Here is a 14,323-nt window from a genome sequence, read left to right as displayed (position 1 = left end):
CTCACTGTATCAAGTGATTGATAACTGCCATTTAAAAATAATAAGGGAGGGAGTATAAGATTTGCGAATGGGGATGCTAATGGAAATGCTAATGGAAAGGGATGGAAATGGAAAGCTTTCTACTGACCCAAGAAGGGCACTAGATTGTTACGGCTCCTATATAGTTGGAACTACTTTAAATATTCATTGCACTTTAATGAACATACTTTTCCTTTAATTAGACATTGTGTTAATACTGTTTTAATATGAATGGACTTGCCACACTGATCTGGGGACTCCGGGATCTGTTTGTGAATGAGTTAGAATGTCTCAAGCTTGTTAAAACTAGAGGTAGTTAGCCTTCCCAGAACTCATTTACGTAGAAAAGTATAATATTATTTTCACTGATGAAAAGATAGAAGGCATGGGATTTGGCTGAAGATTAAGTAAATTTTGGCTAAGCTAAGACTGGGAGCATTTTGAAATTCTTTAACATGATGCTTTTAAAACTCAGTATGGGACAATTAAAAAGCCAAATAGTTAACTCACTTGATCCTTCATTCATTCAACACATATTTCTTTATCTCCTACTACATGCTTATCGAAGGAATAGACTAACAATGAATAGTATTAATGAATGGTTACAAAGTAGTAAACACTGACCATCTCAGGATATGAAGGAATTTAGGTTATCCTGATGGAAATCAAGGAGCTAATAACAACTTAATAAGAACTGAAAGTCTATTCAAGTCCTAGGATTATACACCTTTGAGCTATCAAGTTTATTACCTTTGGCCCTATCATCATAATAATAAAAATTTACCATGTGCCTACAGGTTTTCTTATTAATCTCCTGGCAGAAGTGTATTAAGAAAGGATGCCTTTTAAAGTGTCAAGGGATACATTTTCCCAATGACTGGCAATCCAGGACATCTTTGCAGCAGAGCAAATTGATTAAGACATCATATTTCTGGCCAAAATCAATATCAGATTAGAGAATTACAGGAGAGAATGAAGTTGTTTATTTTAGCTACAGAGCTCCTATGGAGGCAGCTTACCTGGCAGGGAAATGGTACTGTGATTGCTTACGTCAGGGCAAATGCTCTCTTTCTGAGACCCCAGACTAAGCCTTGAAGTGGAGGTTCAAAGGAAGTGGTATTATTCCCTTGTCCTCTCATCCTATGAAACTGCAAAGGAGCTCGGTAGGATGGGGGGATCTTTTTCTGGTCTAAGGTCCCTCAGTGTTTCTCAATCTGGTTATTCACTGGAATCATACAAAGAGCTTAAGAAAATACCAATTCTCAGGCCCTTTCTCCAGAGCTTCTGATTCAATTGGTCTGGGGAGGGAACAGGCATCATATAATTGGAAAGTTCCTGAAGTGTTCCTTTTGAGAATCATGGAACTATACCAGGTGAAAAGCAGTAAAAAGTACTTTGTAATAGGATAAGCCACAAGGTACCCTTAGAAGCTTACTCTTGGATGTGGTCCTTAACAATGCAATTTACAGCATTTTGGAGTTGATCTATAAATAAACCAGGTCCTTCTAACTTCTATCCAAGGTTTTTCTTGGGACACCTGCTCCCCTGGAACTTGTTAACCTATATTTGTATCTTGCTTTCATAAGTTCATATACTTATGAAAATGACATTTTAAATCACATAAGAAAATGCTCTTTTCCTTCAGCTTCTGTTGACAAGCCAGAATATTTTCCATTTGTCTGTTAAGGATTGTGGAAATCAGCTCCAAAAACACTGTTCTAGATATACTCTCACGATAACAATAAATGAACAATTAAGTAAATTATGCCACAGTCACTTGCCAGACTTCTGAGCTACCAAAAAATAATTATTTACATTCTTATAAAAAAATGAAAATAAATCGGATCAGAAAAGACATGCACTGTATATAACACCTGTGTACGTTATAGTTAAAGGCTGGAAATAAATTGTTTATAGAATTGGTGAGTGGGATTGTGAGTGATTTTTCACTTGGTGTTGTTATGAAGTTGGATTTAGATAAAAAATTGTTACAATTTATTTAAGAAACCACTAAGTGCCTGAAAGTTTTAAAATCTGTAGAATGGATATTAATACTTTTAATGTAACATAAAAATATGAATAATGCTTTTTTTAACATAGAAAAACTGAGGGGCAAAGACGTTAAATAACATGTCTAAGGTCATACATCCGATAAATGATAAAATTAGATTCAAACATAGATTTGTCTATTTCCTTTTCACTACCCTCTTCATCATTATTTTATAATTTTAAAAGAGGGGCTCAATCAATAAGTGGCTCCCCTATCTCAGCCCGTTAAAAACTCAGTAAAAAACATCTGTTGCTTTAGGCTAAACGGGCCGCATTGTCAATGCTTATAACTTTAACATCATCAATAACTTCAGGGCTCAGAGCTGAGGGAAAGAAGGGAAGTAAAAATCTTATGTCAATTTAGTTATCAATTACCAAAACATTCTTCTATCAGGAAGAAGACTAGTAGGATAACATCAGTTTATAAACAACTTTCTGGGATAAATTAACTAAAAATATAAGTGAACATTGTTTAGCAAGAGACACACTGATGTGATTAGTTAATAAAAAATGTCTAAAAGCCTAGAAAGGATCCAATTCCTTAAAAATAACCCCCAAGGTAACAATGGTTGAAAAGAATGTACTGATAATAAAAGTCAAGCAGCTAGTACCAGTTTTGTGTGCTATTCCCTCAGAGAGATATGCCCAACTAGGAAAAGGGGTCATTAAACTAGTGCAGTCCCTGAGCTTCTCACTCCTCCCTGGGAGTTTAGCAGGGTTCCTGCCTCCAGGCACACTTCGTGGTGACCCAATGGCCCTGACCTCATGCTCCATTACTCAGGTTTTGCCTCATCCTCCCCAGGAATTTGCCCTAGAGAAATCATTCCCCAAATTGCATTGTGCAGGAAGACCTGGATCCTGGGGAGGGAGAAATGACAAGCTAGACTTTTCTCACATTTCTTTTAAACTAGAAATGTGACCAGGAGGAAAAAAAAGAGTATGTGTACATATATGCATGTACAAGTTATATAAATTTACAAAAACATACTGATTATAATATACACAGGAATGGTGATTCCTCAGTTTACAAATAAAAGGTGCCTTGCAGGTAAATTACAAACCAGAAAGGTTTTCAATGTGGAGATGGGTGACTAGTTACCAATATTGAGAATTATTTTTGAGGGTAATTTTAGCAGTTCTGTTCAAGTGATGCTTTTTAAAAGACTGCTATTTTTCTGAGTGGAACATATGTCAGGAGAGCAGGATAAAAGCCTAATAATTAAAAACATATCTATTATTTTTTAAAAAGCTTTATAATCTTGAAGGAAAATAAGATGGGTTCTAAATAGCCCATATACTTATTATGCTGTTGCACAAACGTTTAAGAGCATGCTTCATCTTTGATTTTAATGCCACATTTCACACATGGAAAGGGTAACCAATCCTGTCTACGGGTTTAGCTTTTGGCTTGCTAATATTCTCATCCTACAAATTTTCACTAATCTGCCACATCATCTACTTCCTCCCTCCCTCCCTCCCTTCCTTCCTTCCTGAAGTAGGACTTCTGTTCTTCTTCACTTCTTTAGCCAATTCCCTTTGTTTTAAGAAATTAATTTCTCTCTCTACCATGACATGAATAGAAATGATAAAATCTTTTACTTTACACTTCATGACCTCTAGTATTTTTGCTTATGATGCTCTCAGTCCTACTACATTTAGCATGGGTAACTAAATAAATATCCCTCTCTCCAATCTAATGATTCTCAAACTTGAGTAACTGATGGACCCTTTTTTTTGTATAGTAAAAAATTTCTTCTCAAACTACAGTACTGACCTAAATTATTTTACTTATGATAAACTGCTGTTTTAATATAGATATGGTTCTGGCTAATGTGGTCAGTTTCTCTTTTTTTTCTTTTTTAAATTTTTAAAAATTGAGATAGAATTGACTTATCACATTGTATTAGTTTTAGGTGTACAATGTAAGAATTTGATATATATGTATATTGCAAATGATTACCGTGATAAGTTTAATTAACATCCCTCTTTTAGCAGCCTTCAAATATACAATACAGCATTGTTAACTATAGTCATTATGCTATACATTGTATCCCCAGGACTTATCTTACAACTTACTTTCTTTAATTACATTTCTATTTATGTATAAATATTTTTCATAGATAAAATATAAAACAAAAGAATCTTCTAAATGAAACATTTATCCAGTGCAGTCTTTCATTTCACTAGCAAATAAACACTTGGAACTATTAAAACAATTAATGTAACTTGGGTTTCCTAAGGGCAGAGTATCCAAAGGAGGTCATATCAAGAGGAACTTACATTTCATTTGCTGGAATCCCCACTTGAATAAGACAGAAATTCTGGCCTCTGAAAACTTTTACCCATGCATTTCCTGGAGTCTTTAGAATGTGTTTACTATTTCCCAAATTGGCCTTTACGGTCTGCCTCTTTGGCCCCCTGGCTCATGGCCACTCTTGTGCGTTAGAACTGGCGCTGGTCCCCTGACATTCTGAAGTCTGTGCTTGGGTCTTCAGATGTGATTCTTTGAATTCCCATCATGCTACGTTGCCAGGTAAAATACAGGATGCCCAGTTAAATCTGAATTTCAGATAAGCAAAGAATGCAATATTTAGAACATACTTATACTAAAAAAAATTTTTGTTTACCCCAAATTCAAATTTAACCGGGTGTCCTGTACTTTTATTTGCTAAATCTGGTAATCCTACCAGGTGTTCGAGCTGCCTCTCTGCAGGCTTTCCCAAGCTGAAGTCACATGTGTGCTGTGTATAGGTGGGGGAAAGAATCTCTCTCTCTCTCTCTCTCCCTCTTCTGGTGGTCCTTTGTTTCCTAAGCCCAAAGGCAATCCTTCTGTGGCACTTGTATCTCAGGACCACTCATAGAAACAGCTTTCAGTGTCTTTCTGTGGCCATCTTTCTTTAGGGTTTAGGCATAGCCTTGGAACAGTAGGCTGGCTGGGATGGGCTTTTTTCCTGTCCCCTTGCAGTTTCCCCCAAGGGCTTGTTCCACAACCTCCCCTGTACTGGCTGGCTCCACACAGGCAAATCAATGTATGTAGTGAAAGCTACCAGCCATACTGGTTCATTAGGCACATACAGTTATATTTTAGCAAAGACTTGCTAAAAGTCTATAATACAAGTTAGACTGTGATTGAGGGAACTGCCTTCAAAGTACCTCTAAAGTGTATAAAAGTGCTTTCTACCTTTGGAAGCACTTAGAGAAGCTCCATGGAAAAAGCAACTTTTAAGAGATGTGAATTTGACAGTGTGAAAGAAATTCCAAGCAAAAGGAACAGTATGAATGAAGGTAAGAAAAAGGAAGGTTGAGGGTGGGTCTGCTTCGGTTTGGTTGCAGCATAAGATGTACTGCAATCTGAAACTTCAAATAAGTTGGAGCCCTGGTCAAGAAAAGTTCTCAATGGCTATGGTCAGGAGTTGATAATGTCTTCTCCAGGCAATGGGAAACTCTAGCAGGATCTGGTCAGAGGAAAATGTAATCAAGAGATGCAGATGATCTTGTTACACAGGCTAGGTTCCAAGTGTGAGAAATTATGTGAGAGAGATTAGATTATTGCCTAGATAAAATAGGTAAGCGGTAATGAAAGCCCAAGGGAGAGACAGTGAGAAAGAAACGGAGAAGAAATTTGAAAAGGAGACCTTGGTCTTCAACCTTGATAATCCATTATAATCATCAGAGGAAATTTTAAAAATTTCAGTGTCCATGCCACCTCCTGACTGAGTCAGAATCTCTGGAGATGAGATCCACACATCAGTATTTTTAAAGCTCCTCTCATGATTCCTACACTCAGTCAAGACTGAACACCTCTACTGCAGAACAGAGGTTCTCATACATCTACAGGAGTCAGAAGCACCTGGAGGGCTTGTGGGACCTAATCCCTACTTTCAGTAGATCTGGATTGAGGTCCAAGAATGTACATTTCTAGCAAGTTCCTAGGCAAGGGGGATGCTCTTGGTCTAAGGGCCACTGTGGCATAGAATGAATTAGCTCTTACTGTTTACATGTCTCGGCTGGGTAGCGGTGGCGGGAAAAGAAGAGTTAATCATAGGTGACTGAGATTCTGAGCCCGAGTTGATGACAGAACAGAGATGCCATTCAAAGAGTTACAGACCTGGAAGAAAATTGGTGTTTGGCTTGAATGAGAATATTGAGAGAACACACCATGAAAAAAGACTTGCATGGGAATAATTATAAATATGGGAGTAGTAAGGGGAGTGAACCAGTAAGAGGTAAAGAACCATCAGAGATGTAAGAGGAGAATCAGAATGTCACAGCAGCCCAGAGGGGAGAAAGAGGCCAAGGCTAGCTCTATTGAAAATGACAAAAATATACAAACTCTGAGATATTTCCAGACCCAGTGAACACTGAAACCAAGGTCCCACAGTCTCCTTAACTGTTCTTTACTGTCCTTAGCAAAGACTGGTCACATTCAGAATGATGATCCTGGAGGCAGCTCAAGCTCTTTGGTGCAAAAATCAGAAGGATCTACACCCCTCATATTCTACTTCCTCAGTAAATAGCAATGACTACCATAGGATAGAAAGATTTTCAGCTTTGAGGTCTGAAACAAAAAGGGCTTTTCATCTAATCAAGTGTTCACAAGAAAATCAATTAACCAATTTTAGACAAGGGCAGAATATCACTGCTCAAAGAGTTAAACCGCCAGCACTTGTTAAGAATTTACAAAGAACCAGGTGCTGTTCTAAGTGCTTTAGGGACCAGAGGCATCAGCATCACCTGGGAGCTTGCTAGAAATGAAGAATCCCACTCCATCCCAGACCTAGTGAATCAGAATCTGCATTTCTATCAAGCTCCCCAGGTGACAATTAGAATTTGAGAAACCCCGCTTTAAGTATCATAAACTCATTTAACCCACATAATGATGGGAAGTCAGGGCTATGATTGAAGGAAATGAGTTACAAAGAAGTTAAAACACTTGTACGAAGTCATAGAGCTAATGCAACAGAGTAAAGATGTAAAACTAGACCATCTAGCTCCACAGATCCTAATCAAAATTGTGTTATACCAACTCTCAAGAAATCCTCAACAGAGCCCTCAGCACCTTCACCATTACATTTTACTTCCATCCACAGTGGCTTTTGTTCAGTGTATCTAAGATTCCATGTCTTCCCCTTCATACTCTTGCTTCTACCATCTAACCCCACCATCTAACCCAGATCTTAGCTCACAGTTACTTCCTCAAGGAAGTCATTTCTAAGAGCCCAAGACTTGGTCTACTACTCTTACAGCATCATGCAATTTTCCTCTAGGATAATCTGTAATAATAAATTTATGTGATTTTTGCCTTTTCTAGTAGACTCAAGCTCCTGGAGGGTCACGCACCCCATCTGTTTTATTCCTCACTCCATCTCCAGCGCCCAACACAGGGCCTGACACAGAGCAGACACTTATAGTACATTACGTTAGTTAGTGTATATGAATGACTTTTGAGTCTACTGTACATCTTACCCACGTTAGTATGACCCGCAGTGACAATCAGAACTGCACACTCTCTCTCTCCATGTAATTAAGAGACCTGGTGAGGTGACAGAACATACCTGAATGTTCGAAGGGCAGAAAGAACTTTGAGGCCGAGCCCTAAATGTCCAGGCAAGCCTCCATCTATCTTGAACACCTGGAGCTGCTTTCGGACCCTCCTGAAGCTATAAGAACCCTTTAAACATGTTTCTGTCTTCCAGAACCTGAGCCATCCTCTACCTTCAGCCTTTGAGACAGCAGGGGGAAGTAAGAGCGGCACAGATGAAGCCTCTCCTTGTAGGGAGGGGAGCTCTGAATGGAAAACATCGGCTGTTCCAACAAATTCCTGTAACTAAAGAGACCCATTCATTTTAAGTGCTGCTCATCAGGTACCTTTCAGAGGCCCTGAATTCCTCTGAATTACAGAGAATGAGCCTTGATTTCAGTGAATGGCTGTGCCACAATAGTCCTGTCTGAGAAAGGCATGGATTGCAAAGCCACTTTAAAAATACGCTCCGCTCTAATTTTATGTTTCATTTTCCCCAAATACCCTTATGCCTATGTATAGTTCCTATACCTTGTGTTCTCATATAATATTAAGATGATTAGGCTAACGAGGACTTAATGTTGCTACTATTGTAAAATAACTGTAAAGGGGCTTGAGAAAAAAGGTTGCTGATTTTTTTTCTTAAAGAGATGGTTAGATTTAATTTCAACATTTTTGGAAAATACTGAACGACAGTAATCAGCTTTAAGCTCAACCAGGTGACAGGCCCAACTACAGATAGTAAGGATGAGCATTTCCTTAATGTCACAGAGGAATCCTAGAGCTTGAAGCCCATACTGGAGATGGGACTTCTCTGATGTCACAGAACTGGTCTTTACAGAACTGGGGTCAGAACTCAGGTCTCCTGAATATTTCTCAATTCAGTCTGCATTGTATTATCCCATGCTATCTCATCAATTCTTTTTTCCTGATGCCAATTTAAGACAGAAGTACTCAAGCCTGTCTGGCACATAAGCCCCTGGCTCAGAACCGTGGGTCACCTGACAGGTTTCCCACACTCAGTGGATCCTGGATTCTCACCTTAATTTGTTCTGAGTTGATGTGAAATAATATTAAAGGTGAAATCATGTGCCAGTGAGGAATTTCTTAAACTCTTTGTGGCAAGTTCCATGATAGTCAGATGGTAGGAGTTTGCCCACACTGGAAGCTTTACTCCCTTGTGGGTGAATAAGGGAAGTGAAGCTTCACTGCACCTTCACCTGGGCTGGTCTCTCGAGTGAGCAAGGGGACTGGTGTAAAAGAGCACCAGTGGTTTCAGCAGGGATTTGAGATGCTTGGGAATCACGGCCCCAGTTCTTCCTTAACACAAAGGGCTGTTGTCACAGAGAATAGTGCACGATGTACAGGGACCCGATATAGTACCGTGGTTAAGAATATAAACTTCAGTGCCAGACAGACCTGGATTTAAATCCCACTTCCAACATGTACTACCTTGGGGACCTCTTAGAAGTCACTTGACCTCCTGGTCTTTAGGTTTAGGTTCCCAACTTATAGAAGGGGAATAAAAATATTCTTCCCGATTCATAAGCTTGTAAAAATGACATGCTGTGTATAAAACACCACATTGTTTAGGACACAAACTGAACATTCAATAAGGCAGCAATTTTTTTCCCTTATTAAGAGAGAGAATCAGGAATGTAAACTTTAATCTAAATATATGAGAAGACCCTGACACATCTGTCTTTTGAGGTTTTAGAATGAATTAGGGAAAGAAGTCTATGGAATAACTTTTCCTGGAAATCTCTGAAAGTAATGCTGGTCTTTACTTTCCATGTTGACTTAAGTTGCTCTCCCATTGAGATTGGAACTAAATAATCAATGGCAACAGCCTCCAAATTAGGAAGATGTACTCAAAATGTGCCCAAAGAAACACTCTTTTAAGAAGCAGGAAAATCTATCTTTGTTCCTCTTCTTAAATGTGGTACGTTGCAGCACATACACTTCACTTAAACATCTGTTTAGAGGTGTGTGTTAATGGAATTTAATGGGGAGGACGGGCTGCAGGGGAAGCAAATATGCTTCATTTGTTTCTCACCATTTGCCATGAACCACATTTCTCTGTTTCTTCTTTACTTGGCCTTTTTCAGTGGTAACAATTAAGAACTAGGGACATATGGAAACTGTTACTTTCTTGGAACTAGCAGATGGAAAAGTGAGCTTATCATGGCCTACCTAAGAAGCAGGGAAATATTGCCTGTAACCACTTGAGCCCCCTGAGTTATAATGACAATATTTCTTGGAGTCCAGAGCAGTCCTTGCTTAAGGATTTTGAGTGCCTGTCTCATTTTAATCAAGACACTGGTTCCAACAATATGTTATGTGTTTAATTTCAAAATTCAGCCTGGCTGCACTGTATTGACTTATACAATACGTATGTTTAAATAAGTAGAAAAAATGGTCCCCGAATTACCAGGGTCAAAAAATTTATAGAAATCTAGAAAGTGTAGAGAATACCTTTAAAGTAAAAGCACATCATAGAATTTGAAAAGTAATGATAACTTTGCAATGTTACAGTATAAATGAACAAATTAATCAACAGACCGACCAGTGATGTAAATACTGTCTGCATAGAACTGGACAAGGTTGGGGTGGGAGGTTGTGAATAGTACAGAAGGAATGTAAAACTTGACCTCTGTGCTTACTCAGGGGTATAATAACGTAAAGATTATAATGACAGGCACAATTGTAGAGTTCGTATTATATAGGTGTAGGAATTTCAGATTCTGGTGTCTTTTCTATGCAGCTTTTGAAAATGTGTGTATGTCTCATTTCTTCTGTAGTATTCTAAGCTGACTGCTCCTTTTTTCATATCAGCTTTATTTGAGCCTCTCTTTGGAATTCCATACCAGCAACCTTTTGTGTCCCTGCTTGTCTGGATCACCTTGTCAAGATAATCATGTTTATCAGAAGTTCTAAACCTTTCTGTGCTCAGAACTACTTGGGTGTCTTAATAATATTTGGAAGATGCCCTTCCAATTGTCATAACTAAGATTTCTGGCCGCTCCTTTCTGTCAATCAGTGTTTATACATCTTCAGACTACCTCCAGGCTCTGACCTACTGCTTCTTTTATGTCAAGAGATTGCCAATTCCTACTCACACTATCCAGCCCCTGCCATTTATTTTGCATTTTTCCTTAACTATTGATTCTCTGCCCACCAACAGCATTATCCAGCACTGAAATTTTCCACAGTGGCCTGAGTTGGGAAGATCGGTGACCCAAGTGTGACAGAGGAAAGCAACATTAATTAGAGGGCCAAGAACTGTGTATATAAAAATTTCTCTCAAATCTCATACAACAGAAGTTCTCAAACTTTATTGTAGGTCAGCATTCTAGGGACACTCTTTGAGTATCACTGTCACACATGAATTAAAATCATTTCCAGATCACATATGATCAAAACAAAAGCCCATCTCACTTTGCTCTGTGCCAGGGAGGTCTTCACCTGAAAGGCCTTGCAGACTCTTTGATAGGATTCTAGGTATACCTGGAATTCCACCAATTATATTTTATATTACATTAGCACGTGTGATATTATATCTGGATGCTTAAGAGGGACCATTACTCTCAGAAGATTATCAAATAATTCATTTTCCCAAAAATAGCTTAAGGACCCCACTGACAACATGCAAAGAGAGTCAAGCCAATGCATTTGAGGAGACATTGATATTAGAATGTAGCAGAAGAAGGGCTTTACAGATTAGAGAGCCAGTGTATAATTCTCCTGTTCTTGTTACGGTTAGTAGAATAATTCCACTAGTACTACATGGCCCTTTGTAATCAATTACTCCATTCTTTGATTATCCACTGACTCCGATCAAGATGCAGACCAACCAACCAATGAGCCAGAAAGTTTAGACAGAGCACCTATTATAGGCCTAGCCTAGTGGACCCAAAGATTGCAGAGTCCCTGCTTGCAGGTAACTCAGGGTGAGGACCCTGACTTCTATGATTAAGCCCCATTAGGGTAAGAACCTTGCTTTTCTTGCTGCTCCAGACTGTCTGTGCCTAGAAGAGCACCCAGTAAATCATAGGAACACAACCAATCATTATTAAAAGAGTGAATTAGAGACCTCAGGGCTTTGTATTGTAAATGTCATAATGATATTGCCGGATAAACAAAATGCCCACAGTGGTTGACTGGACAAAGCCCTTACACCTGGAGAGTACTGCTGACTCAAGGAAATAAGGGACTTAACTAAGACTGCATATTAATAAACTGCAAACCTGCTTCAATAGGGAAAACAAACGGAAGTTTAAATATGTCACAGTTTCAAAATCTTTCTTTACACCAGATGTTTAGTACAGGCCTCAGTTAAAAGACTGTAGGCGAAGAAGATCGCCTTTTCACTGCATCCTTTTCTGGAGCGAGCAATAATGTTGATGGCAAAGGATTCAGGAAACGGAATGCATGCAACCCAACCACATACATTCATCATGCTCCCTTCAGTAAGTGTGAGGCAGGCAAGCCCTTACCTAGATTTCAAGCTGATGAATCATCTGTCTCGTTTCACTAAAACCCCAAGGGACTGCTCCTCTGAACAAGGGGCTGAAACCCTGTCAGCCTCTGGATACATTTAAACAAGGACAGTATGTTAAAAGGAAGCAGGTTATGGGATTTCCTGAGGAATTCTTAGTTTCTTAGTGCACTAAATCCTCCTTCAATTCAGGAAAAATAGCCTTTTTATCTCAAAAATCCTGAGAAATGTATTTTTAAAATTGTATACAGACGCTGTATCAAATAAATAAATAGAAATATTAGCAATTTTCTATGTTTGGCCACCCATTCATTGAAACTGGGGTCCCTCCTATTCCATGATCTCGCCAGAAGCACACACACATCCTCAGACACATTAGAAGAAAGAAAATTCCTTCTTCTTGGGAAACACCTGTCTCAGGAATTCTTGGCTGTGCAGCCTCTGAGCGTGCACAGGGTCAAGCATACAAATGGTGCAGTGACTCTTTTGGAAGTCACATTCGTCCCTGAAACTTCAGTCACCTGGAGACTGCATGCCTCATTGCCTGCAGCAGCTCAAACCTGACAGTGTGGAATGAGTTTAGAAATCTCATCTGAGCAACAAAATCTGAACTGAGAGTTTAAACAGTAACATCTATTTAATGCCGAAATTATCATTCACGGCAACTTTTGCTGACTGGGGATTTTTTCTTTTGCTATTGGGCTGTTATAATAATCTTGCTCTGGTTTGGACTGTGTGTGTGTGTGTGTGTGTGTGTGTGTGTGTGTGTGTGAAAGGAAGATAACAGGACTCAGTTAACTAGTACATACAGTTAGCTGCACATCTCTATTTTCACACATAGAAAATTTCTGCTGCTTCTGCTGTGCGAACACACATACACATAATTCCTGGAATCCTTACCCCATTCATACCCACTGCTTTCAGACACACACTCACAGGGCAGCGAAGCACAAACTCCCTACATGTCAAAGTCAAGCCAGGCTGAAGATGTAAACAGGTGGATATGGCACCAGGTGGATGTGTAATCAGTAATAAGAAATACATCGAGCCCCATAATGAAAAGAAATCCCCCAAATTGTTCAGGATTCCCCCTCCCCCTTCCATTCACTGATTTATTAACCCTGAACAAAGATGTAATTGCAGGGTCTCAGAAACAACTTTTTTTTTCTTTTTTTTTTTCTTTTTTGGCATTTGTTTTGTTTGACTTTGAATTTCTTAATATCTAGTCATGCCATTTATTGCCTGTTTTCTTCACTCAGTTGCCCATCGTTCCCCCCACCCCCCAAAATGAAAGAAGCATCAGCTTCCGAGTCTTAAGGATGAGACCTCTGCATTTTCTCTGCTTGTTTAGGGCAAGAAATGAAGTGCTGCCTCTTTAACTGGCAGAAGCATGCAAGAGGAGCGTACCTTTAATTTAGTGCTGGGATACCTCACTTGCACCCTGGCTGTTGTCTTATTGGAGACGGCAGCCTGCCTGAGATCCTCTAGCACTGAAATAATATCATCCAGCACGCATTTCTTATCCTGATTTCTCAACACACACAGATGGGAAAAAGTATAATTATAGCCCTTGTGGTTCACCTTCATTTCCAGCACGGCTCGGTGGGTCTGCAGGATCCCCTCAGCCTGGAGCAAAATATTGTCCCCGGGTGGGGAGAGGAGGATCACCCTGCCATACCTCCCGGGGGTGTGTAAGTCCGAATAGAGCTGGCTTTTGGACTGGTCCAGGGGGAAAAGGCTGCTGGCCAGGCTGCGCTCGATCTTGGCCAGGCTGTGGCTGGGAGCGACCAGGCGCTCCAGGTCGCCCTCGGTCTGGAAGCGGTTGAGCGCGCCGAGGCCGAAGGTGATGGTCAGGACTGCGGGCACGGTGAGGAAAAAGACCGGGTGCCGGCTCACGCACGAGCCCAGCCTGTGGCAGAACGACTGGAGCCCTCTGCGAAGCACCTGCCGCAGCATCCTCCACCGAATCCAGCTTGCAGGCGCTCCCGGCCGTCTTAAAAAGCACATGTGACATGTGTAAGCGCCGGGCTACCCCCGCCTCTCCCCCGTCCCACCCGCTCCGGGTCTGCCCCTCGCCCCACCGCCGCCGCCGTCTTCCCGCCCCCTCCGCGCTCACCCCTCACCACTCCACCCGGTCTTTCCCCGGCCCCACCTCCATGCGCTCCTACTACTCTTTCAAACACTGCAGCAAGTTGCAGCAGGGCGGGCAGGTACCCACTGCGCGCGGGGGCGGGCGG

At 40.4% G+C, this 14,323-nt stretch overlaps 1 protein-coding gene across 1 annotated transcript in view; it reads right to left on the bottom strand.

Moving 5' to 3' along the window:
• The window catches only part of PTCHD4 (patched domain containing 4), a 166,914-nt gene extending 152,821 nt beyond the window's left edge, over positions 1 to 14,093 (bottom strand). The window contains exon 1 of the mRNA XM_060021256.1: positions 13,668 to 14,093. Coding sequence (XP_059877239.1) covers positions 13,668 to 14,093 — 426 coding nt within the window. The remainder of the gene's footprint in view (positions 1 to 13,667) is intronic.
• Between the last annotated feature and the right edge of the window lie 230 nt (positions 14,094 to 14,323).

The sequence above is a fragment of the Delphinus delphis genome, chromosome 10 (assembly GCF_949987515.2).
Source record: "Delphinus delphis chromosome 10, mDelDel1.2, whole genome shotgun sequence".
Taxonomy (NCBI): domain Eukaryota; kingdom Metazoa; phylum Chordata; class Mammalia; order Artiodactyla; family Delphinidae; genus Delphinus; species Delphinus delphis.
This window is presented reverse-complemented; position numbering and strand designations above follow the sequence as displayed.